The sequence below is a fragment of the Rhododendron vialii genome, chromosome 10a (genome assembly GCF_030253575.1).
Source record: "Rhododendron vialii isolate Sample 1 chromosome 10a, ASM3025357v1".
NCBI classification, from domain to species: Eukaryota; Viridiplantae; Streptophyta; class Magnoliopsida; order Ericales; family Ericaceae; genus Rhododendron; species Rhododendron vialii.
In genome coordinates, this window is record NC_080566.1 from 1,052,633 (window position 1) to 1,077,467 (window position 24,835).

The following is a 24,835-nucleotide window of genomic DNA, read 5'->3' on the forward strand; positions in this document are numbered from 1 at the left end:
TGAAAGGAAAAGCCTCATATTATTACTAGAAAACTCATGTCTGGATTTGCGCCAACATACATGACAAAATGACGGAATCAGAACTCGGATGAACAAAACATGGGGCAATCCTAACCCTGGAAAATAAAAGGCCAACATTTATATCTGATCTGTAAAATACTAGAATAGTTGAACAGCTCAATTATTTCAAAACGAACTTCCTAACCATGGGGCAGAACTAATCTTCATGGTACGCCATGGAAGGTGTCAAAACAGCTCTCACTAACAAGAGGCCATGTGGCGAACCAAGTCAACCACGCGGTTGCTGCAACAGAAAAACAAGTGTTTATCCTTTAGTTGTCTAGAAGCTTAAGCTTAAGCTAATAATCTACGCGCTAAAACTGATTATTTTAAGAAAAAAGCAGTAATGTAACATTAAATTGAGATAGATCTCACCACAAAAACTCACCTGTAACCCCATTCGTTGTCATACCAAGAGACAAGCTTCACAAAGTTGCCATTCAAAGCAATACCAGCCTTGGCATCAAAGATACTTGACCTACCAAAAGAGTAAATTTACCATGATAAGAGAAAATGAAAGAAAGAACAATAGAGAAAGAGAACTCCACTGAATCCAAATGAACCAAGGAGATACATTTTGACATTCAAGCATAGAGTTGACAAGGGATAAAGAATAAAAAGGTAATCCAAAGTTGCAGATCCCGAAGGGGCAATTTTGCAATCACAATAAAAAGCTAAACAAAAATGAATCAACCACGGTATTCCTGTCCATTGAAAACTGTAATTGAGAACTATGTAAACCTCCTTACCTGCAATCACCGATGAAGTCAGATGACACTACATCATCCTCAGTGTAACCAAGGATTCCCTTCAAATTACCCTCGGCCTCCTCCCTACAAAATGATCACACAACCCAAATTAGATTACTCATGATGCGGGAATAATAATGTCAATCCATATATCTTCCTTGCTAATTTCCATTTTATTGGCTTTATTTAACTTAACTAATTTTATTTTCTGATGAAAACCACCAAGTAACATCTAAAGAGTAGATAACATCTTAGAAAAAGTATCTCAATCAGTTGATTCAAAAGAACTTTGGAAGAACATTTTTTTTTAATTCTTACTTGATAGCAGCTTTAATCTCGTCATATGATGCCTCCTTCTCGAGCCTCGCAGTGAGATCAACCACAGAGACATCCACAATAGGAACACGGAAAGACATTCCTGTGAGCTTTCCATTTAATGAGGGCAGAACCTTCCCCACAGCCTTGACAATGAAACATCAGCGATGTTAGAGAAAACATCATCATGCTTGATACAAACAAATTTCATTGAGAGAAGTTGACAAAAATCATTTGAATCCAACATTCAATGTCCTACTCCATTGGGATAACATGTATTGTTATAGTGAACAGATATATGCACACCTTGATTCGTCTAGCAACTAATTACAATAAAACAGAAGTTCATTGCATAAATACCTTGGCAGCTCCGGTACTGCTGGGGATAATGTTGAAAGCGGCAGCTCTTCCACCTCTCCAGTCCTTCTGTGATGGACCGTCAACAGTCTTTTGTGTGGCTGAAACACATGCAATAATAAGACAACAATTTCACATTCTCCAAAGTAACAAGGACGAGAAATAGGCACACACCAGTAATTGCATGTACTGTGGTCATTAGAGCCTCAACAATGCCAAATCTGTCATGAATAACCTGTCAAGATTGGTATACAAAAAGCATAAGATAGCCATTTCGGTCTAGAGCTACATGAAAACTTTGGATTCTAAACATGACAAGTGATTGAAACCGAGTACAAAATCAACCTTTGCCAAGGGAGCAAGACAGTTGGTAGTGCAACTAGCGTTGGACACAATATCAATATCAGGTTTGTATTCCTTCTCATTGACACCAACAACAAACATGGGAGCATCCTTACTTGGAGCGGAAATGATAACCTTTTTTGCACCACCCTGGTAATCCACCACAAAAAACAAGAGGACTATTATCGACAAACCCTGCTGTAATGGACATTTAAATCCAACAGTCAAATGCATCTCAATGGGAAAACACAGAACAAATCACGACCCTATACATTGTCCAACTGAGCATGTTATTACAAGGACAGAATGCACATGTGGGACATTGTTCCAGCACTGATATTTTGTGCAGCAACACACTGGTAGATGATGATATAACAATAGCGAAAGAAGAAAATGGATTCAACATACAACACCTCATTGAAAGACATACACATCATAGAAGATGCCAAGACTACTACTTCTCATCAACAGTATGATTGAAAGCATGCACAAGTGAGTGAAATATCCAGAGAGCAGCAAATTAAGGCAAACCTTTAAGTGGGCAGCAGCTTTGTCCTTGTCAGTAAAAACTCCAGTGGACTCAATAACGTAGTCAGCTCCAGCTTCACCCCATGGGATGTCCTCCGGGGTCCTAATTTACAAGCAAAATAAGATCTTATCAACAATAGGGGGCCGCCATAGTGAACAAGATGGAAAAAAAATGGAGAATCGGCTCATACCTGGCAGCAAAGACAGTGACAGGTTTGTCACCAAAGAGGATAGTCTTAGAATCCTTAACTGTAAGCTCATGCTTTTTATGTTGACCATGAACACTGTCATATTTAAACATGTAGGTCTGCACAGTGAAACACCAAAAACAATTTAGCAAATGGTGGACATCCTTTAACATATTTCATTACCGATTGGAGACATGGGGACAGTAAAGAGGTTGTCAAGGTTCAAATCCCATCGTCCATGATAGAATGAAAATGAACAAAGTGATTATGAATCATATGGCTGCCAATGGAAATGCACCATCTTTGAAAGGTTAGTAATAAATTCCAAACAAGTTGTTTGAGGATTCAAAGAAAATGGATCATTCCACATATCAAGGTAAATAGCCCAACCGCTCCAATTTGCCAAGGTGGTAGTTTATTTTTGCAGGAGCTTCTTCAAAGCTCGAAGGCAACCTTCCTCCCTCCCTCTCTCTCTATATGCAATCCCAGTCCTCTAACCTAGCACGGATAGTTCTATGAATCTACATATATCATTACATATGCAAAATCTACCCACATAACGTGGTAGAGAACTTCAAGTCATACAAATAAAGCACATGAAACAGTAACGATACGCTCAAGGACAGACCAAGGGCCGGATGAGCCGGTCAACTGCCTTATGCATGTTCCAAACTCTTTTTGGAATTATATTGGCTTTTCTTAAAAAAAAAATTAAGTTATATAAGTTTGCCCACTCAACGTCATTTTGAACAATCCGACATCCGTCCAAAAATGTATATGCATGGAGGTGCTAGTTCCGTGAATCTACATCGAACATAATCGGACATTCAAAAGCAAGCAAAGAGTATGGCGATCCAGCAACACATACATATACATATATACAGATACACAAACATGTATATACCATGTAGTCAGCGGTGATGAACGGATCATTGACGGCGACGAGCTCAACATCCTCGCTCTGGAGAACCACTCTCGCCACCAAACGTCCGATCCTCCCGAAGCCTAATCACCGCCAAATGACGAAAGCAAAATAAAAAAAAATCAAAATCAGAAAACATCAAAAGATGAGTTACGACCTGATGAAACAACTCAGTCAATCATTTACCGTTGATTCCAATCTTGATTTTCCCCATGATCCTGAGTTATGAGTGAGGGTGAATCTAAGGTTTTGAGAGTGCAGTACAATGTGAGTATGTGTGTGTAGAGTGATAGATATCCGTGTATATATATATATATATATATATATATAGAGAGAGAGAGAGAGAGAGAGAGAGAGAGAGAGAGAGGTCGTTATGATCCGAATGGAAAGGAGGGAACGTGGGCGGGTTTATCGCGGGAGATGGGATCATGTGAATCGGAGTGAGATGTGGGTCGCATCACCCTTCATTTCCAGATCCACGAGATCAGGGTTTGCTTTCGCCCATTGACTGTGTTGAAGATTGGTTTGAAAAAAACCCGCGAGAGTTTTTAAACTCAATGAGTGGCGTTTGTGTGCATGGCAACGAAGGATCATGTCTGATTTTTATGTCATGAGCTTGCCCGCGCTTCCGGATGGCCTCCTTTGGTTGGGTGTGATAGTTGCGATTGGCCTTTTTCGGTGAATGTGTCCTTCCTAGATCGTTCGTTGTGGGATAAGTAGACTAGAAAATGACAATTTGCTCGTAACGGTTGACGAATATTCACCGCCGTGTAAACAATCACTTCTGTTGTTGTTCAATGTGCTTTAGTAGTCTTCTCGAGTTTGTTTACGGAGTTATAAGGTTGAGTCGGGTGCATATTCCTCTATGTTTTTCAGTGTATTGTATCCCTGTAATTCGATCCTCTGATCTTCTTTAACATCAATGACTGCGATCTTCTTTAAAAAAAAAAAAGATGAGTTGATCTCGAATGGATTTTTTTTTTTTGTCAAAGCTCGAATGGCTTTCAATCAAACTGATCTCGAATAGATTAAATTTTTTGACATGAACCAAATAATAAAATGTCAAAAGGTTTTTTTAACTACTATTCCAAGCTTATCGAGTCTAAGTAGTAATTTATTTTAAACTCAACGAGCGATAACTAACAACACGTGTATCTAATTCAAGCTTGATTAGTTTATGAGCCGAGGCAAAAGCCTAGGTAATAGGTAAAAGTTTCTTATCTTTTGTCTATAGAACATGAAAAACGAATGTGAACATTACGGATTCGAAAACCTTGTTGAGACTGATCGTGTTAAAGACCGAAGCATTGGCTAAACAATGTCACTAGTCGTTGAAAGACCTATGGTTTGCTTGGGGAAACGGCAAGGGATTCAACTCCAACATGCCAAAAACTAGGGAAAAAAAGGATCTTTAGATGTCACTTTATGACTTTAAGCAATGCTACACAAACAAACAAAAGTTTACGGACACAAACATGCTTGGACCCGCCTGATATGTGCGAGTCCCGTACTGGAAGGGTACACGCCAGACGGGTCAAGACACGACGTGACATTCAAGTTCAAACCTTATCGTTGCGAACTGCAATTCTCTACATTTCACAAGCAATAATGGTTACACACAAACAAATCACGTATTCAACCTTAACATATCGAAAGCAACATGCCATTTGCTCTCTGAGTAATGTCAAGAACCTGAGCCAAATTTTTGTTAAAATTTCCACCAAGTATTAGATAACCTTGTTTCATCCTCTGTATAAAACAAAGCCTAGCAGCCAAAAAGTTGAATATACACGAGGTCCAAACAAAAACTGTATTTTCTTCATAACTCGTAAGTTAAAAAGAAGAAAAAAAGCCAGAAAAGATAGTATACCAAACACCTAAACACCATTTTCCATGCTTGAAAACATTTCACTAGCCACCAGTTTATCGATGATCCTTTTAAGCGCAGCCGCACTCAACCCACACTTAGTGTCATCAAAGCAAGATCGACCTTCTTCGGCGGCTTTGCACAGCCGAGGATCCATAGGTACTTTTCCAAGAAACGGAACGCCCATATCGCTACACATTTTCGCAGCGCCGCCACCACTGCTGTCAAATACTTCAGTAAAACCAACCAAATCTAGCAATTCCGGTGCTTTCTCCTTCATATACTCCATAGCCCATTCGGTCACATTTTTTTCTTCCCCGGTTTCTGTAACCTTCAAGAATTTGAAATCTAACAGTGGTTGGGATAGTCCACTCATGTTCTCAACCACACCAAGAACTTGTAAGCCAACCTTCTTGCAAAAACTCACTTCTTTCCTCACATCGATCAAAGAAACTTGTTGTGGGGTGGTCACTATGATTGCACCGTCGATCCCAGTTTCTTGGAGATATTGGACAATAGAGATGTGCTCATCGGAGGTACCCGGTGGGGCATCAACCACAAGAAAATCGAGCTCTCCCCAATAAACGTCCTTGAGGAATTGCTTGATGATTCCGTTCTTTCGTGGGCCCCTCCATATGACGGCATCGTCTGGGTTGGGCAGCATGAAACCAATTGACATGACGCCAAGGTTGGACTCAACATAGACGGGAGACCATCCGAGGTTGCTCTGGTGGATTTCTTGGCCTTCTAGACCAAGCATCTTTGGGATGCTTGGGCCACAGATATCAATATCGAGCAGGCCTACCTGAAAATCCTTCGCTGCTAGGGCAAATGCAAGTTGAGCAGAGAATGTGCTCTTCCCAACTCCACCTTTCCCGGATAGAACAAGTATTTTGTGTTTTACAGTAGCCATTCGCTCTATGATCGCAACTATGTCTGCAGAAGAAAAGGCAGAATAGAAAACAACAACTTAACATAAGATAGTTTCCTTAATGCATACAATAAGTTTCTACGAGAATGTTGACACCAAATATAGAGCCAAGGTGAACATAGATGAGTTCCAGTGAAAAACTACAAAGTCTACAACTCGTGTTAATGAACAACAACAGCATAAATACAAAGTGATTGTTGACCGTAATCACAACCAATGATCAACATTTGTACAAGGATTATGATCCCCTTTCCGCCTTTTGCTTTGGTCAAGGTAATATCAGAGAAATTGAGAAATAAAGAACAAACTGAAAAACCGAAAAATAAAACAAACATCCACCAAACTTGAACCTTTCACCCTCCACCATGAGTCACAAAAAGAAAACAAAAAAAAAAAACCTTAGCAGGAATATCAGTTAAGAGGGAAGAAGAAGACAAAATCCAGAGATAGCATTAGCCAAACTTTCAAAAAAATGCCTGTTTTTTTTTGCTGGAGCTGATGACGGTTTTAAGCAAGAGTTGAGAGGTATTCTGGATATTCCTGAGGCAAAATTCCAGTAAAGTACTTAGGAGTCCCTTTGATTTCTTCTACACTTAGACATTCAGATTGTGTGGTTCTGAAAGATAGGATGCTTGAGAGAATTCAATCTGGGTCTAACAAGCAGCTTTCTTTAGTGGGTAGAGCTCAACTTATAACTCTGTTTTGTTTAGTATTCAAACTGGTCTTCTATCTTCATTCTGCCTCAAAAGACTATTAAGGAGACTGAAAGTTTGCTTCTTGCTTTTGTGTGGAAAGGGCTGGAGTTGAAATCTACAGGGGCCAAAGTTGCGTGGGATGCAGTTTGTAGCCTAAAAAAGAAGGTACTCTTGGTTTCAAAAGACTTGAAGGAATGGAAATAGAGCATCTATGATGAGACACCTCTGGGCTCTCTGTAAAAAGGAAGATATTCTATGGGTTAAATGGATTCACTCTTATGTGATTAAGCATCATTGTTTCTGGTCTATGAAGCTCCTCAATGACTCTAATTGGACTCTCGGGAAGATTTTTGGTCCAAGGAAGGAAGGGCAGCAATTCATTCAAGTTCAGGTAGGTAATGGTCTCAATACTTTCCTTTGGTATGATAACTGGCATTCCCTTGGTCCTTAATTTTAAACGTTTGGTGATAGCCAACCTCCGCTTTGGTAGATCTCTCAATGCCAGAGTTAGCTCTATTATTCAGGATGGGGAGTGGAGATGGCCAAGGGGCAGGAGTAACCTTGTCCGGGAATTCATTGCCTCTACTCCTCATGATCTTATGCCTCATATAGAGAGAGATAATAAAGTTACTTGGACTTTGAATGCAAATGGCTGCTATTCTACTAGATCTGCCTGGTCGGCTCTTCAGTCTTGTGCTCCAGAGGTGGGATGGTTCCACATGGTTTGGTAAAACAAATCAGTTCCACGATGGTCTTTCATTCAATGGATTGCCATCTTTGAATAGGCTATCCACCAAAGATAGACTGATAGCTTGGGGAGCACTGAATGATGGGGGATGTGTCTTATGCAATGGAGACCTAGAATGCCATTCGCACTTGTTTTTTCCCCGTCAGTTCGCCACATGGATTTGGCTGGGAATTCAAGGTCGTTGTGGGGCCCCTCCTTATGCTTGGGATTTGAATTCAGAAGTTGAATGGGGTATATCTAACTGTAGGAAAGGTTCTGTCCAATCTCTCCTCTTCAAACTCAGTTTATCTGCTTCTATCTACTACATTTGGAAAGAGAGAAATAGCAGAATTTTCCAAGAAGTGGGTCATGACCTTGCAACTGTTGAAAAGCTGATTGTGGATGAAGTAAGGTCCTGTGCGGTTTCATGGAGGACTAAGGAGGATTCCCAAGACCACTGAAAATATTAGGATCCGTATGGAATGGGGTATTCCAGAGAAGGTGTTCAGCCCAACTTCGTCCATGTTTTTTAGTTTTGGTTCGTTCAGTTGTTTTTTGCTTCTTTTGTAGTGGTCTGTATTGCCTTAGTGCTGTTATGTTTTGATCTTTACCTTGTATTGGTTAATATTACCCAGTTCCAAAAAAAAAAAAACTTAGAGGCCCAAAAGTCTTCCAGGAGAATAACCTGAACAGGATATGGCACTTCCACCACTGTCACTGTTACCAGAAAAAGCTCCTCAACAGGTCTTAATAACATCATCAGAATTATGATTTGATTACAGAATAATGCCAAATTTATAACAATTGTTTTCTTTCATAACCTTGAGTTCAAAGACAACTACTACTGGGAAGTACTCTTTATCCTTCTTAAAAACAATATCTAGGAAGGATTGAGCCCTTTCAAGATTATTTCTGCAGGGTGGAGATTTTAAACATCTGCATCCTCAGCTTCGACATAGCATAAGTAAAAAATTACTGCAGGTTGCCTTGAGAAAAAAGAAAAAAACAGCTCACCTTATTGTAAAATTTATGACCTTTTGAAAGCAGGAAATTTTCTTCCCTATGAGCTTTTTTGAACCACCACAACCATAAGCGACTGGTGTGGATGGTCTGGACCAGTGTCAAGACTCAAGAGAGGTTCACCGGAGAGCATTCGACGTATTGGGCAGTGAGGACCCAAAGGTAGACATAAGAATAATCTACCTGTGTGGGTAAGTGTGTGTTGGTGTGTGCACGCATGTTGGGCTGTGAAGACCCAAAGGTTGACAGGGAAAACAAAAAAACTGTGTGTGTATGTGGGTGCGTGGAGAGAGAGAGGGGGGGGGGGGGGATGGGTGGTTTCTAGAGCTCAAGCACAAAGCTTTAAGAACCTATTCGGGAAGAGGAGAATAGATTGTGATGCAAAGTGGTAATGACTTCCTAGTTGCAGGGCAGTTGCGTGGTTCCCATTGTGGTCCCCTGTGGCATTCTGTAAGTAAAATTTTATCTAATTAAAATCGGTGACATGTTTTGTCCCGACTCTCATGGTTCCGCCAAAAAGCTAGGCGTAGTCACTCTCTTAACCCTACTGGCTAAAGGCAGTTGTACCGTGGGGCACAAAGTTGGACAAACCCTTCTTCTCTAGCCTCCAAGACACAGCGCCCCAAAGTCTGCGGTGAGTGCTGGTTCAATCAAAGATACCAAGTTCTGGCTCTTGACTAAGGCATTCATTAGCATTTGGAATGATAGCACCACGTACCATGGGGGCTTTAAGGAAGCTCTGCAGTGCTCAAGCAATCTAAAACACATTCGAGTGTGAGTCTGGACTCTGGCTGACCTCAGAACCATATGAGAAACCCACGTCCGGCGCATGTGGCCTTTTGCTGACATAAGCCACATCTCAAATGACATGGCAGACTTATGATACACGTGGCATCTAGAAGCTACACTACACAGCATTATTTGTAGATGTATGTGTATCTGGACCCAATATGTCCATAGTACTATTAGGAGAACCAAGTCAAACTATGGACCCCAAGATAATCTGTCACGAAGCAGGAGTCACAACTAGCAAAGTTCATCAGGTTTATTAGCTATTTACAATAACAACTATCATTTCCTTGACTTACCGAAAAAATAAACTATCATCTCCTTGACAGAAGGAAGAAAGAATGGGTGTCTAAGGATGGTCAATTTGTGCGGGTTATCTAAGGTGATTTTTGAACTTGTGCTTTCCTCTTATCAGGCTATTTGACCTGCAAATCATCATGCTCCTAGAAAGGAATATTTTGAGGAGAGGTGAAAGCTCCAGACAATCAAAGAGAGGATCATATCCTTCTACGGACTGTATAAGCATGCACTGGACCACACATACAACATCCATGAAACCATGCTCAATTAGGGGGCCAAAACAGCATATTTTTGAACGATGGTGGAGCTCAGCATTCCTCACCAAATCAAATGATCAAATCTCAGCGAGAATTTCTTCTATTTCGCCAATACAAACACCATGTTAAGATTTAATCCTAGCGAAGATTCTGAACATGTCTGTATTAGCACATAATAAGCTATTCCTTAACAACAGTATCCTTAGCACGAAGAAGCAAACAATTACATGGGCCAGGACAGGAAAAAAAAAACCGAGATTCTTGGAGGAATCAACAAATAATTGGATTCCGTAGTCCTCAATATCACAAAAGAGAGACCTTGATGGCATATACATACTTATATTGAACTGAAAAACAAAGAGCTGATAATCTCATCCTAAGTGCTCTTTAGATAACTTTGTTTAGTACATGGGTTACGCTGAATATCCAATCCATAACGAGATGCAATGACTGGAATTAGTCCCATGCTTAGAAATAGAAGACTTTAGAGCCAAATTATAAGCGGGAAACAATCTTTTTGGACTTATGTACAGGACTAGGCATCCCCTCCACAGTGAAGAAATTATCCTAGAATCCTACAACCACACACCTTCATGTGTTTGAGTTGTCTCAAGTTTGATTCAAGCATGGAAATATTGAGACTTATCCATCAAGCATACACATATAATCAGATTACATACCATACCATACAAACATATACACACACGCGCACAAGCACACACTAGGGGTGATAAACGAGCCAAGGAGTTAGTTGTTCAAGCTCTATCTAAAAACTTAACGAGCTTCAAAACATGTCCAAGCTTAGTTGTTCATGAGACAAGCCAATCTCATACGAGCTTTAACCGAGCCAATCTCGGGTAGCTTAAGATTTTTATACATAATAAGCCAAGGGGCAAACAAGCCGAGTAGTAGCTTGCTTGAGCTTACTTTGAAAGCTAGACGAGCTTCAAAAAAATTTAAAACTTCGTTCGTTCATGTAACAAATATATCTTGAACAAACTTTTAACAAACGAACACGAGCTCAAACTTGCATAACTTGTTTATCAGCCCTAACGCACACCGGCAAATATCTAGAGAGAGAGCTGGGGGGTGTTAACCTGGGTCAGGGCCTTTGGGAGCAGTAGCACAAACTTCCTGATTCGGGCATCCTTCGCAGGCATCGGATTTCCCAGCAGACTCCGACTGGGGACCCGGGCAATCTGTAATCAAAACAAACAAAAAAACACACAAAATGAGTTTTATTGAACCACCAGAAATTGTACTGAACATTCTCGACTCAAAGAAAGAAGATTTACGTTCGTTGGCGTCTTCAGGAATCTCTCCGTTCTCCATCTCGTTGGACAATTGATGTCCTTCTTCCTCCTTCCTTCTCTCTCTCTCTCTCTCTCTCTCTCTCTCTCTAGAAACAGCTGATGAGTTCTGAGTCTGTCTTGTGACCACAGCCGCTGGAAGAAGAAAGAGTTTATGTACTGCAACCCTTGGCTTCGCCGACCGACTAAAAACCTGCAAACGGAATCGACGACGCCGTTACGTTTTTTCTCTGATAAAATGGGTTCGACCCAGTATAGCCAGACCTATTTTCATAGAATAGAATCCCCTCCTATCATCTCCGATTATGCGTCAACCAGAACTCGATCAGTACCGTCTTAAACAAGATTTATCTTCTTGGCAATATCTGCAACATGAACAGATTCGATCATGGAGATAAACCAGGATGCGCTCGCAATTTGACAAATTCACCATGCAGTACCTATAAACAAGAATACGACGTCGTTTCAAAGGACTTCTCACGCTAAAGCTACGAAGTCTTGGTGAAATACCAGCGACGTCGTTTTTTGAGATAGCTCGCTCGCGTCTGTGAAACTATTTTGATGCGAGGGGTTTGATACAATGCGACCCAAGCTATTTTAATAAAAACAAATTCACTCTGATCATCTCCGATTATGTAACAGCTAGTATTCGATCGAGATGATATTTGACATGGTTTATCTTCTTCACAAGATCTACAACTTGAGCGGTTTCGATTACAGATATAAAACGGAATCAGCTCACAATTTCTATAAATATCTATTTCAAATGACCTCGCAGGTTCAAATTGCGAAGTCTCCAGCACGGACGACGTCGTTTATTCTAAAGGCCGCGTTTGTGAAATGCGAGTTCGTAAGAAGCAAGTGAGCAACTAACCCGAAACCAGTCGTCGCCTCCATTTCCCCAAAGATTTACTCTCTCTCTCCAGTTGAAGCTTCATCCACTAACCAATTGGTATGTTTTCTACTCTTCAGAAATTAGTTATTACTTCTAGTAGGGTCCCCGTTTTGTTTTTTCCCTCTTATTTTCTTGTTCTTTCTCGACAACCAAACGGACCAGTTGACTGAACCATGCTTTGTTCGGTTGCTGAGAAATGTTTGGAAAATGGAACAGATATCCAAGTATTTGAATCATGTGATTGTTGGAATTTAGGTCCCAAGAAATCAAGAAGCGAAAAAAAGAAGCGATTTTTTCTGAGAAATGATACAAAGTTATGAGAGCTTAGAATTTAACCAGTTCTATTTCTCGCCAAAAAAAAAATGGGGAGAATTGGTGAAAAGTAAAATTCAATTGTGTTTGTCATTTGTCTATCATTTTGGCCAAAAAAAAAAAGTACATCAATTATCCTATCAAAAAAAATCTATCAAGTATTCTAAACTTAAACTTAGGATATCCAAGTAATTTAAATTAGGCGTCAAGCAACCTAATGATGGTTTAGGAGTAGGCCATGTGGATAGTAATGCATGTTCTAAATTAATTAGGCGATGTGGAGTAATTCTTTGGCAGATTTTTTGGCAAAATTCAAGCCCGCCCATTCACGCGCATCACCTGCTTCAATTTTGCCGAAATTGAACTATTTGCCCTTCAAACCGGGCAAACCACATCACAAGTGGGATAACCAGCAGAAGATCGAAAGCTGTATTATATGCAAGGCAAACTAACAAGACATGCCGCATAAGCTATTTTAAGAAGAAATCTCATCATTCAACCATCGTCTTAGGGGGTGTTCGGACAAATAAGTCAAAGTGGCTTATTTTTTGTCCTTATTTAAATTTTTTTCGTATCACTTGGCTTATCCTCATTTTTTTGGGGATTATTGCATCTTCATGACGAGAGGAATCTAAAAAGTATAAAATTTTAATCGAAATCCAATATTTTTTAAATAAAGACGAAAAAAGTGACTTATTGGCTTATTTTTGTTTTTATGTGGATTTATTTGGCTTATTTTTGGCAGAAAAGCCAATGGCTTTTTTAGCCGAACAGGGCCTTATTCTATCTTGTATTGGCTTCGAACACCTTTATTGTTATGTAGCTTTCATCACACAACATGATTCTCACTCTCCACGAGTAACCTCATCAAGGCATTACATCATATATCCAGGTATAGCGCGGGACACTGCTAAAGAGCAGGCCCTGACAAATATATTAGTGACTATTTTATGTATAGATGGTAGAAGTGGAACCCGATAAAACCCAAGGATTCTCGTTCGACCATGCAAAGCTACTACAAGGTGGGAGGGATCCATATGTAGCCATGTGTTTGGACATAACCAGACCTTTCAAGCAACTGATCTGCTTCGTCAGGCCCCCGGCTCCCTGGCTGGTATAGGGTCGGCTTGAGTTCTCCATTATCTATTCTGTGGAGCAGAGGTGTAAAAATCTCCCAAGCAGCCTGACCATTCAAAAACGAAAAGAATATGTAATGCCCCGTTTGGTTGTCGATTTCAAAGCATTTATGTGGAACCCTTTTCACAATGTGTTCAGGAGAACAAAAACATCCATCCTTAATACGTTTCAAGAATTCAAAAGGCAATTTTTTTCCCCTGAAATGAGTTGTTTTCAGACAATGCTCCCCAAAATAGGTTTTGAAAAGTGTTCACCAAACAAGTTTCCTATGTTCACCGGAAAACGAGGCAGAAACCAAAAACAAGAATACTGAATATTATCTAAGCTTTTTCGGAATTGATGCTGTAATGTATCCATACCTTCAACTCATCTCTCCTTACAAAATGCTGCTGATCTCCCCTTATTCTGTGTGAAAAAGAAGTTACTAATCATTCACAGTAGTCCAGTAGCAACGAAATGTAAAAATAAACAAGGAGTTTCAGCCCTACGTATCAAGAATTAGACGCTCATAGGCCTCTGGAATGGTAAGCCCTTGATAACGTTGTCCATATGACAAGTCTAGTTCACTTTGAACAGTTGACATTTCCAAGCCAGGCTGCTTGACCTGCATGAGAGAGTAGTCAAGTCAGTGGGCAATGTATGAAAGTAAGGAAACACTGCTGCCAATAATTTTCCAGAGAGCATGTCAGACATACATTTGGAGAGATTGATAGAGGATTCTGGTAAAATGAAAGAGAGAGAGAGAAACGAAGAGGAATGAAGAGAAAAATGATCTCTAAGCTAAAACTCAAAATCAATTCCATACACGAGAGCCTTATAAAAAGGCAAGAAGAAAATGGCCAATTATCCTACACAAACTGCTTAAGTTTCTGAAAATTAATTCCCAACTAAAAGGCACAAGTTTACCACTAAGATGCTCGGTAATTGCTTAAGGAACTTATGCTATCTAGTTTAACTTGAAGTACATTATTGGAATTTCACAAAACCGCGATGGATTACCACTTGACTTTCACCACATTGTAAAGCTTTGAACCTTTAAGCTTTTTGCATGACAAGAACTACTGGATGGTCATGTTTTGCCTCTCTAGACCACAAAGTTTCAGCTCTGCCATTATCATAAAACAAGGTTTTGAAACATGTAGAAGGGTATTCTTCAACTACTGTTGCACCAGTAATATATGGCTACTCAAAAGTTTCCACAGACAAACACACGTGAAATGTTCATGCATGTAATACCTAACCTACCTTTAAGAACTGAATTTTGAGAGAGAACATCTTAACCTCACTTCAGGAACAACAAACTGATGACACCATAATCATTCGTGATTAGCAGATAACACCAAACCTTATTTGGATAAATGGGATACCAAAGACACCATGATGAATTACTGCCCCAAACATTATGGATATGATACTTCCCGTGATGGCATTATGGAGATCACTCAAGGAAAAATTTAGGAGTACAGGCTTTGATAAAACCTTCACTTCAAGATACTAATCATTGCCTACCGTAAGCTTCATGTACATGGCCTCTTTAGGCTGCAGGCGTATTACAAATTCATTTCTTCCTTGCTTTTGACCTGAATAACATACTGTAGTTAGAAGTACTGAAAGAGACTTCTCAAGCAAATAGCTACACTAATTTAACACCACATAATAGTGAGCAAAGGAAAAAATGCGGGTTTGGCAAGTGAAACTACAATATATATTCACATATTTTCTGCAGGACTAAACATAAAACTCAGGAAAACATGCAATTAGAATGCCTGAAATCTTTTGCTGGACTGGGTATAAAAAGAAATAATTGGAAATTGACACAAACATTGAAATAGTATAACCCTGTAACTCCTTAAGCCAACAATCCTGACTCCCCAAAACCAATTTAGCACTATATGCCCATGCACTGCCGCACAAAGGTCTGCAGAAAGTAAATTTCCAACCACCAATTAAGCATGCATATTATGAATCTCACCTTCTCCTACTTGATGAGTTCCTTTAGTTGAAGACCTGAGTTTATACTAGATGTGTAAAGGCCTATGGTGCACTGAAGGTTGATATAGAACATTAGAGGGAATATTCAAAAAGTTGAAGGGAAGTTTAACCACTAAACTGTCAGATTTATAACATACATTTAAATATATCACCAGGAACATCCTTAAATTGAACACGTATTTCAGCCTTCCTTGAATTTAAGGCTTTCCCTGCCTTGAGTATAAAAGGAACACCTGAAGCAAGCAATTCAAAGACAACATTCAGAACAAAATAGCTACCAAAAAAAACAGAACAAAATGGCAGTTGGAATTTCTTGTTAAGTTATTCTAATGCCAAGGAGATATGAAAGAAAACGAAAGCAAATCACAGGAATTGAGCCATACCTTCCCATCTTTCATTGTGAATGCGAAGAACCACAGTTGCAAAAGTGGGAGTGTTTGAGTTGTCAGGCACCGTTGGATCATCTGTATAGCCATCATATTGTCCAAGAACCACCTCCTCATCTTTAATAGGAAGGACGGATTGAAGGACCTGAATTTTCCACCAACATTGCATTAAATTGAAAGGTACATTTACTCCATCTGCCAGTCAAAAAGGAAGAAGAAAAGAAGTCCAAAGAAAATCCCAAAATAACAATTATAATTTACTCCAATTCTTTAGATTAACTGGAAAATTATCTCAAGAGTTTTTCAATCCTGGCAAGATAGTTAGGGAGAAGAGCGACGTATGCCTTGGTTTCTCTTAAACCTTAATGCTACCGAAACATATATATTAGCACAAGAGATGTAATATTTGTTGGGCCAGTGCCAACAAGAAAGTAATCATGTTACACACCTTCACTTTTTCATCACGTATACGCTCAGGCTTTAGAGAACTAGGTTTCTCCATTGCAACCAAACAAAAAACCTGCAGTGGACAGATATTCTTTTGTTAGACCATAAGTGAAAAGTAAGAAAAGGACGGGGATCTGTAGTAAAATATTTTTCTAACAAAATCTATGAAGAACTGTTGCCAACCAATCCCATGAAACCCCAGGATCTCATAAGCATAAAACATTTGCACTTTTAATCATCTAGCAAACAGCGGGTAGCAAGAACTTTCAACTACATACCACACGGAATTTGCATGTTCTGCTAAACATGACAATTGTCCCAGTATAAACTACTAATTGTTGTTCAAAACGGTTGTCATGTCTCATGATATACTAAGTACACTGCATTCTCCAGGGAACTAATGTCGTAAAACTATCAATCAAGATTTTGGGTCTTTACAGAAACCAAAGGCAAATAACTCAAAGAAAACAAAAGGAACATCATAAATGACGAAATCCCAGTGTGGTGGAAAGATCTTATGCTCTAACATTAGGAGTTATAATAATACCATACAGACAGTTGAGTAGTTAACACTTAATATAGTCAGCATAGTTTTTTACTAAATTGATTGCTGAGAAGAGGATGACAAGGGATTATTAACCTCACAAACACCCTGGGGTCCATCCTTTTTTATGAACAAAGAATCATGACAACAGGTGGACATAAGCTAAATGAAGAAAACAACCATTCAGAGCATAGTTGTGTGCAAAAATTCAATATTCTGACCTATGAGTTCTTACAGAAACTGATTCCCATAACAAAGACATATTCAATTTTTAAAGTGGCCATAATAATGCTAACTAAATACCACCTACTCAAACCGAAGGTCAAGGACTCACCTGTAAGAGATGGTTTTGTATAATATCGCGGATGATCCTGGACCAAACGACAAGACAAAGACATTTGATTATGCAAGTTGGTGATTAGTTACCAAAAACAGAGATAATATGATAGAAAAATAGCATTAAATTATCCAAGATGCTTTGAAATTCACCACTATAACTGCTTCTCTATGCACATGCAATGTAGTCATCCGTTGAAATCAAAACAAATCACTCGATGGTAAATTTGAAGGTACAAGATTCTAATTAAAAAAGGGAAAAGCAGTCTTTGTAAGTTGTAAAGCAATGATTCTTAATTCTGTAGTGATAACCAACAGATAAATCTCGAAACGAAACAACTGCGAGCAAAGAGCATCAACAGAACATACCCATATTCATCAAAATATCCACCACGACCTTCAGTTCCGAAATCCTCCCTAAACACAATCTGCAAGAGAGAAGGAAAGTAGTAGGAAAAGAAGAGAACAGAACAGATCAATGTTCAAGATTGTGGCCACAAACAATCAGTACCATATTCACCCTGAGCATATTGACTTAGGTGTTCAGGGACGAAAATGTTACAGCAAAGTCACTGACTCGCACACACACACACACAAAAACGAAAAAGGAATTACAAAGTACCTAAAATATGGAACCCGATAACGTATAACCTCTATGTGAGTCATGTGACTAATATTATGAGAAGCAACAGATATACACTCAACCAAGCCCCATAAAGTAGCAATTGTCCTCTATCAAACGAACGATAGGCACAATGCTCTAAACCAAGAATCTCTGCGTATCACTTGGAAGTACCATATAGGCAGGATAATCAGGGAATTGCAATAGTGTAGTATGTATCCATACCTCCCCTTAACCATTCCAGCAAGATCTTTGGTCACTGATTCATTCATCGAAACAACGACAAATACTGAAAGTAAAAGTTAACAATAAACAGGAGGGAAAAGATGCTTACTTGTACGTTATCAATATTGTCACGATTCCACAATGGCAGAAAAAATCGATTCGCAAAACGAAGTACCAACTGCAAAATTTTATGAACATAAACAAAAAAATCAGCCGCTTTGAACAATTTGGAGAAAACATATCCAAGAAAAACCTAGACAACTTACCAAATTTTGGACCAGTTCCTTTCCCAAGTAATGGTCAATACGATAAATCTGTGGTTCCTCAAATAACTCTCCAATTTGTTCGCTCAGTTTCTCAGATGAATCCAAATCCTTGCCAAAAGGCTTCTCAACAACAATTCGAGTCCATCCACCAAGATCAGCTGAAAAAGGATTTCATAAGGTGTTCATCAAGAGTAATATTCTAAGGATATGAGACAAAAGGACCATAATACCCATTCCCCAGTCTTAACTTGTTCTAAGTTTATAATCCCCATTCTCATGACCTAGAAACTATGGCAATGACAATCTTGATCCATGGATTACATGTACTTCTGAAACCTAGAGGAATAATAGCTTGCATCATCACTTATTAAGTCTAATTTACATACAAACAGAAGAAAATTGGAAAAAGGTGGTCAATCTTTATGCGAAGAATGACCATAATACCAGCATCACGGACAGTGAGGAAGGTTTTTGGTATATGAGGGTTAGGTCAGTCCATGATTCAATATAAAATTGGAAATGGCAAAACCGCAAAAGAACCTTTTTATGGCTTGATAATTGGCACCCTTTAGGGCCTTTGTATAACTGTTAGATGATGGATCTATTTGTATCTAGTGCAATTATGTGTCTTATCATGTAATTAGTTTAAGTATCTAGGACCGTAGTGTAATTATTATAAAGCTTGTACATAAATATTTTACGTTGAATGAAATTAACCCTAATGGGTTTTCTCCCTATTACGATTACCCTAAAATTGAACATGGTATCAGAGCGATAGAACCTGGGCGACCTACGACGTTCTTCTTGTTGCGCGTGAACAGTACTTCGCGTGAACAGTGTTCGTGAACAGTGCTCGTGAACAGTCGCGTGAACAGTGCGCTTCAATCAGATCTGCTGCTGTCGCCGTCTTTTTTTCTCGCCGATCGGATCTCTTCTCTCACGAAATTTCAACATTGTTTCAATCAGATTCGAAGGTATTCAGTTGATTTTTTTTGAGGTTCTAGGGCTTTTAGAACCTTTATTTATTATTTTTGGAATTCTAAAGTTGCTGGGAACATTGTTTATTGTTTATTTGGCATTATTGTTCTGCTTTCAAGATGTCAGAAGAGAAAAAACAGGCTTCCGCTAGTGGCAAGGATGAGTTGAGTCGTGTAGGGACTCTGGATAACTCTTCATTGGATATTTGTCCCATCAAACTGGATGGCATAAATTATTTACTTTGGTCTCGTACTTTTACATTAGCTATTGAAGCTAAAGGGATGTCTGAGTTCATTGAAGGCCCTGTTACTGAGCCTACTACTGATGTTGAACTCAAGACGTTTAAGTCTCGTCGATCTTTAGCCATGACCTGGTTGTTTAATTCTATGAAGGCTGATATTCGTAGTCCTTTCTTGCTTCTTAACACTCCATATCAGATTTGGACTATTGCCAAACAGACTTATTCTCAGCAGGGCAATGATGCTCAGTGTTTTGAGTTGCGTAAGCGACTTCGTACTATGGATCAACACAATCGATCTGTTGCTGTTTACTTTGCTGATCTCAGTGGGGCTTGGCAAGAATTTGATTATTATCAGGGGTTTCAGGCAGTCTGTTCTGTTGATGCTGGTGCTTGGTTAAAAAGAATAGAGAAAGAACGTGTGTATGACTTTCTTGCTGGTCTTGATGTGGAGTATGATCCAATTAGAGTGCAGGTGTTGGGTCGTGTTCCGTTTCCATCTTTAGGAGAGGCCTATGCCATTGTTCAACAGGAGGAGAGCAGAAGGGGTGCTATGTTACAAGCTCCCTCTTCTGATCGTTCTGCATTAGTTGCTATTCCGCAGGGACAGTTTGGGTCTGGCAGTGGAAAGTCTCAGTATGGTACTACTAGTGGGACCATAGACCGTATGTCACTCCAGTGTGATTATTGCCACAACACTGGACATACCAAGGATTTCTGTTGGAAGTTACATGGTCGTCCTTCTCGTGGGCGAGGCAGTGGACGTGGAGGTCGAGGTCGTGGTCCCGGGCGTTCTCAGGCTCAGGCACATGTTTCAGAGTTTACTACTCGCACGTGGAGAGGTAAACAAAGGACCCGGAACACACGGATCACAATGAAAGAAAGTGCAACTATGGCACAGACAAAGGGGAAAAGCTTCCGAAACTCTAGCTCTGATACCATGTTAAAGCATCCAACTCCAAACCAATTGGCAAGATGCATTCAAGATACCTAAGTGGAAAGGAGCTATGGTAGAAGAGATGACAGCTTTGAAAAAGAATGGCACCTGGGATCTAGTGTCACTTCCACAAGGGAAGAAACCAGTGGGCTGTAAGTGGGTGTTCACTATTAAACAAAAGGCTGAAGGTACAGTTGAGAGATACAAGGCAAGGCTGGTTGCCAGAGGTTTTACTCAAACTTATGGTATTGACTATGAGGAGACGTTTGCTCCGGTAGCGAAGATGAATTCTGTGCGAGCTCTCCTCTCGTGTGCTGCCCACTTGAATTGGCCTCTTCAACAGTTTGATGTGAAAAATGCATTCCTCCATGGTGATTTAGAGGAGGAAGTTTATATGGATATTCCACCAGGTTTCTCTTCTCCTGCAAGTGAAGGAAAGGTGTGTAGATTGAAGAAGGCACTTTATGGGCTGAAACAGTCACCTAGAGCTTGGTTTGGCAGGTTTTCTAAGGCTATGTTAAGTTTTGGTTACAAGCAAAGCCATGCAGATCATACGATGTTCATCCGGCGAAGTAATTGTAAGATTGCTGTCCTTATTGTTTATGTTGATGACATAATAATGACAGGCAATGATGTGAGTGAGATTCATAACCTTAAGTCTCGTCTAGCTCAAGAGTTCGAGATTAAGGACTTGGGATCATTGAGATACTTTCTTGGAATGGAAGTAGCGAGGTCTGATAGAGGTATTTTTATTTCCCAACGCAAGTATATACTTGATTTTTTGGAAGAAACAGGTATGTTGGGCTGTAGACCTGCAGATTCTCCTATTGAGGCGAATCATCATCTTAGTGGAGATGTGGGGGAGCGTACTGATAAGGAAAGGTATCAGCGACTTGTGGGTCGACTAATATATTTGGCCCACACTCGACCAGATATTACTTATGCAGTAGGTGTTGTTAGTCAGTTTATGCATGATCCTCGTACATCACATCTAGATGCAGTTTATCATATTTTGAGGTATCTGAAATCAGCTCCAGGAAAAGGAATTCTATTCTCTAATCATGGCCATTTGCGATTGGAGGCATTCACTGATGCTGACTGGGCTGGTTCTGTGGATGATAGGCGCTCTACTTCTGGCTATTGCACTTTCCTTGGGGGTAATCTGATTACCTGGCGAAGTAAGAAGCAATCGGTAGTCGCTAGGTCTAGCGCAGAAGCTGAATATAGAGCTATGGCTCATGGTGTTTGCGAGCTCTTGTGGCTCCAAACTTTGTTACTTGATTTGGGATTTGCTTACAGTGTTCCAATGAAACTCTACTGCGACAATAAAGCTGCCATTAACATTGCTCATAATCCCGTTCAACATGACAGAACGAAGCACATAGAGATTGATCGACACTTTATCAAGGAAAAGTTGAATGAGGGTTTGATATGTATGCCGTTTGTGAGATCTGGAGATCAGTTAGCTGATATATTCACAAAAGGGCTGGGTAGCAAGAGTTTTCATCCTATTGTGTTCAAGTTGGGCTTGATTGATATCTTCGCACCAACTTGAGGGGGAGTGTTAGATGATGGATCTATTTGTATCTAGTGCAATTATGTGTCTTATCATGTAATTAGTTTAAGTATCTAGGACCGTAGTGTAATTATTATAAAGCTTGTACATATATATTTTACGTTGAATGAAAGTAACCCTAATGGGTTTTCTCCCTATTACGATTACCCTAAAATTGAACAATAACAGATATGGGGAGGCAGTGGTGTATAATCTTGGCAGGTCTTTAAACTCTAAGGTGGATTCCATTATCCATCAATGTGATTGGAGATGGCCAAGGCCCGGAAATCGAGTCACCCAGGCGGGCCACGCTATTATTAGCCAAATTCCATCTACTTTTAAACCTGACTGTGATAAGGAGGATAGCATTAACTGGCTTCCACATACCACTGGTTGTTACTCTGTGAAATCTGCTTGGGAAGCTGTAAGGAAAATGTTCCCTGTCCAGCAATGGACAGGGGTGATCTGGTATAGTAATTGTGCCCTGAGGTGGGCTTTTATCTTCTGGTTGGCAGTACAACAAAAGCTGCGCCTTCTCTTGTACAATTGGCGCGCTGTTTGGACTAGGTTACCTAGATCTGGTATTTGATGTAGACTGGTGGAAGTTCTGGACTGGTTTACTATTCATGTCAAAGGTAAGGGTTTTCGAAAGCTACTTATGTGGTGCACGTTTGCAGCAGCAGTTACTGCATATGGAGGGAAAGAAATCTCAGGGTATTTTCAGAATAAAGCAACTGACCAGGTAACTATAATTTTGGTGAATTCTATTCAGGACTTTATGAGCTCAAGGAGGGGGGTGAAACCATCCCAAGTAACTAAGTCTTTAGTAGCCAAGTGGAGGTTGGTAAATTACATCTTCTCTAAGTAGAATAGGTTGATTTGTTTTGTATATGCTGCTTTTGTCTTGTTTCATTACTTGGTACTAGTGCAGGAGTTTTTTAGGTTGCAACGGCCAAGCCTTGTATTACTGGGGTACGCCCCTTTGAGGATGTATTCTTTTGTTTGGGCTTAATTGAAGTTTTGATTACCTATCCAAAATAAATAAATACCAGCATCATATTTCAGTCACAAAGCCACTCTTGCAGAATGAATATACATACATTTATTCATGCAATAATTCTTGATCATTTTGCAGACAGACGGATATACTGATGGAGGAAGCGCAAAGTAGAAAAGTCTACGGGATGACCCTTCTATGGTTTTTTTCGAGACTTCATGCTCAGATATTTCCTTATCCAGTAACTGAAAACCCTCCGCAGAATCGTAGGAGCCACTAACGTATTTTATCTGCATAAATTCATTTTGAATTTAAGCCACAGTGTAGAACAGAACTGATACAAAATAATAACGAAGATGAAACGGTTGAACTAACCAATTGCAGAAACTTAGATAATTCTTCCAACTGCTCATCAGAAGCACCCTTGCCCTGGATAAGAAATCTGCAAGTATAAGGAAAAGGCCAATCAATCACCACAAATCCTAATATGCAATTGTCATTGAAACTGATATTGGGGGAAATTCTGCACATATTTGTATAAAACTTGCTAGAGTATCAGGTACCATAAAGGCACATAATAATGGGACATTCCAAATCATTGGAACTTGAAGCTGGTAAGCATACTTCTTCTTTTTTGATCCTTGGTAAGCATACTTAGAAACAGGAAAAATATGAGATATTAGCTAGTGAAAAATTCCTTCCTTACTCACATAACCAGAAGCACTTAATGACATGGGGGGAAAAGTTCAAGTGAGGAAATCTCACCCACGTATGCGATTTCTCAACTCATCATCCGAAATCTTGGTCCTCGCATAGCCAAATATATGGACTTCATTGGACAGCAAAAAGCCCTGCACACAGTCCACCAAAAATCAACATCTAATGCAGTCCCATAGAGTATGGACCATTCTGAAGTGGAATTTTCAAAAAGAGACGACTACATCCATTACAAACTGAAAGAAATTCCACCAAACCTGCCGGTAAAGGTTGAAGAGGGCCGGAAAAGTCTTTTTCTTTGCAAGATCACCAGAAGCCCCGAGTACAACTACAGATAGACACCCAGTTTCAGGAACAGATCCACTTTCTCTAGACAAGGAGTCATTTCTCAAAGTGGATCTTTTCTCAACGGTCCAACAACCTGACCCCATCTTCCGAGCTTTTCAAGCAAGTTTGACCAAAATTCTCACTCAAACTACAAGAGTATTGATTATTCCATCCACTCTGCACAAATAAAACCGGAAACAAACCCAGCGATAACAAAACTTAGAACAGAGGGAGACTATGTCTATGTACTGTGTAGTAAACTGCATTCACAATACACAACAAAAGATTAGCTAATATAGTCCATTTATACTTAACTCTCTCTTTTCAAAATGCGAGCCCGTGAGTACTCATAATGGGAAAGACATAACCCAACCAAAGGCTACTGTAAATTGGGGGGAAAAAAAAATTCACCATTTGCCTTTTGTAAAGGTTTGAACCCTGACCTCCCAAAGGGGAGTACACAAAGATGACCAACTTAATTTACCAATCTATGCTTTCTAGTTTTTTTCTAATACTCATTACAAATAGAAAGCTGAAAATGGTGAGCTGATCAAACCTTTTCTTTTT

The 24,835-nt window shown here is 39.7% G+C and overlaps 3 protein-coding genes across 3 annotated transcripts; all 3 read right to left on the bottom strand.

Annotated features, from left to right (window-relative positions):
• LOC131304411 (glyceraldehyde-3-phosphate dehydrogenase 2, cytosolic-like) lies at window positions 1–3,804 on the bottom strand. Its single transcript, XM_058331638.1, has 11 exons — window positions 3,648–3,804; window positions 3,444–3,544; window positions 2,543–2,658; window positions 2,355–2,454; window positions 1,827–1,973; window positions 1,656–1,716; window positions 1,485–1,582; window positions 1,128–1,270; window positions 810–893; window positions 449–538; window positions 1–304 (listed from the first exon to the last, which is right to left on the bottom strand). The coding sequence occupies exons 1-11, from the start codon at window positions 3,673–3,675 to the stop codon at window positions 262–264; spliced, it is 1,011 nt and encodes a 336-aa protein (XP_058187621.1). The 5' UTR covers window positions 3,676–3,804; the 3' UTR covers window positions 1–261.
• A 1,350-nt stretch (window positions 3,805–5,154) lies between these two features.
• On the bottom strand, window positions 5,155–11,742 carry LOC131304026 (cytosolic Fe-S cluster assembly factor NBP35). Its single transcript, XM_058331121.1, has 3 exons — window positions 11,343–11,742; window positions 11,145–11,246; window positions 5,155–6,264 (listed from the first exon to the last, which is right to left on the bottom strand). The coding sequence occupies exons 1-3, from the start codon at window positions 11,377–11,379 to the stop codon at window positions 5,339–5,341; spliced, it is 1,065 nt and encodes a 354-aa protein (XP_058187104.1). The 5' UTR covers window positions 11,380–11,742; the 3' UTR covers window positions 5,155–5,338.
• Window positions 11,743–13,255: 1,513 nt separating this feature from the next.
• LOC131304885 (glucose-6-phosphate 1-dehydrogenase, cytoplasmic isoform) lies at window positions 13,256–24,372 on the bottom strand. Its single transcript, XM_058332343.1, has 15 exons — window positions 24,199–24,372; window positions 23,990–24,075; window positions 23,600–23,666; window positions 23,328–23,514; window positions 18,520–18,677; window positions 18,363–18,431; window positions 17,776–17,834; window positions 17,405–17,441; window positions 16,528–16,599; window positions 16,077–16,224; window positions 15,831–15,926; window positions 15,211–15,281; window positions 14,190–14,305; window positions 14,061–14,106; window positions 13,256–13,747 (listed from the first exon to the last, which is right to left on the bottom strand). Exons 1-15 carry the CDS (start codon window positions 24,370–24,372, stop codon window positions 13,580–13,582), a joined length of 1,554 nt encoding a protein of 517 aa, XP_058188326.1. The 3' UTR covers window positions 13,256–13,579.
• Window positions 24,373–24,835: the final 463 nt, after the last annotated feature.

Bases quoted from the DNA above. Each gene is read 5' to 3' on its own strand.
- LOC131304411 (XM_058331638.1), bottom strand. From the start codon at position 3,675: ATGGGGAAAATCAAGATTGGAATCAACG. The intron at 1,717-1,826 runs GTTGATTTTGTA...CAATCTTGACAG, and splicing joins GTCTTGCTCCCTTGGCAAAG to GTTATTCATGACAGATTTGG. The intron at 305-448 runs GTGAGTTTTTGT...TTTCTGTTGCAG, and splicing joins GACAACGAATGGGGTTACAG to CAACCGCGTGGTTGACTTGG.
- LOC131304026 (XM_058331121.1), bottom strand. From the start codon at position 11,379: ATGGAGAACGGAGAGATTCCTGAAGACGCCAACGAAC. The intron at 11,247-11,342 runs GTAAATCTTCTT...TTTTGATTACAG, and splicing joins TCCTGAAGACGCCAACGAAC to ATTGCCCGGGTCCCCAGTCG. The intron at 6,265-11,144 runs GTTAACACCCCC...TTTCTTCTGCAG, and splicing joins TCCCAAAGGCCCTGACCCAG to ACATAGTTGCGATCATAGAG.
- LOC131304885 (XM_058332343.1), bottom strand. From the start codon at position 24,372: ATGGGGTCAGGTTGTTGGACCGTTGAGAAAAGATCCACTTTGAGAAAT. The intron at 23,667-23,989 runs GTGAGATTTCCT...TTATACTTGCAG, and splicing joins TTGAGAAATCGCATACGTGG to ATTTCTTATCCAGGGCAAGG. The intron at 15,282-15,830 runs GTATGTTATAAA...TATGTTATTCAG, and splicing joins TCCTGGTGATATATTTAAAT to GTCAAAAGCAAGGAAGAAAT.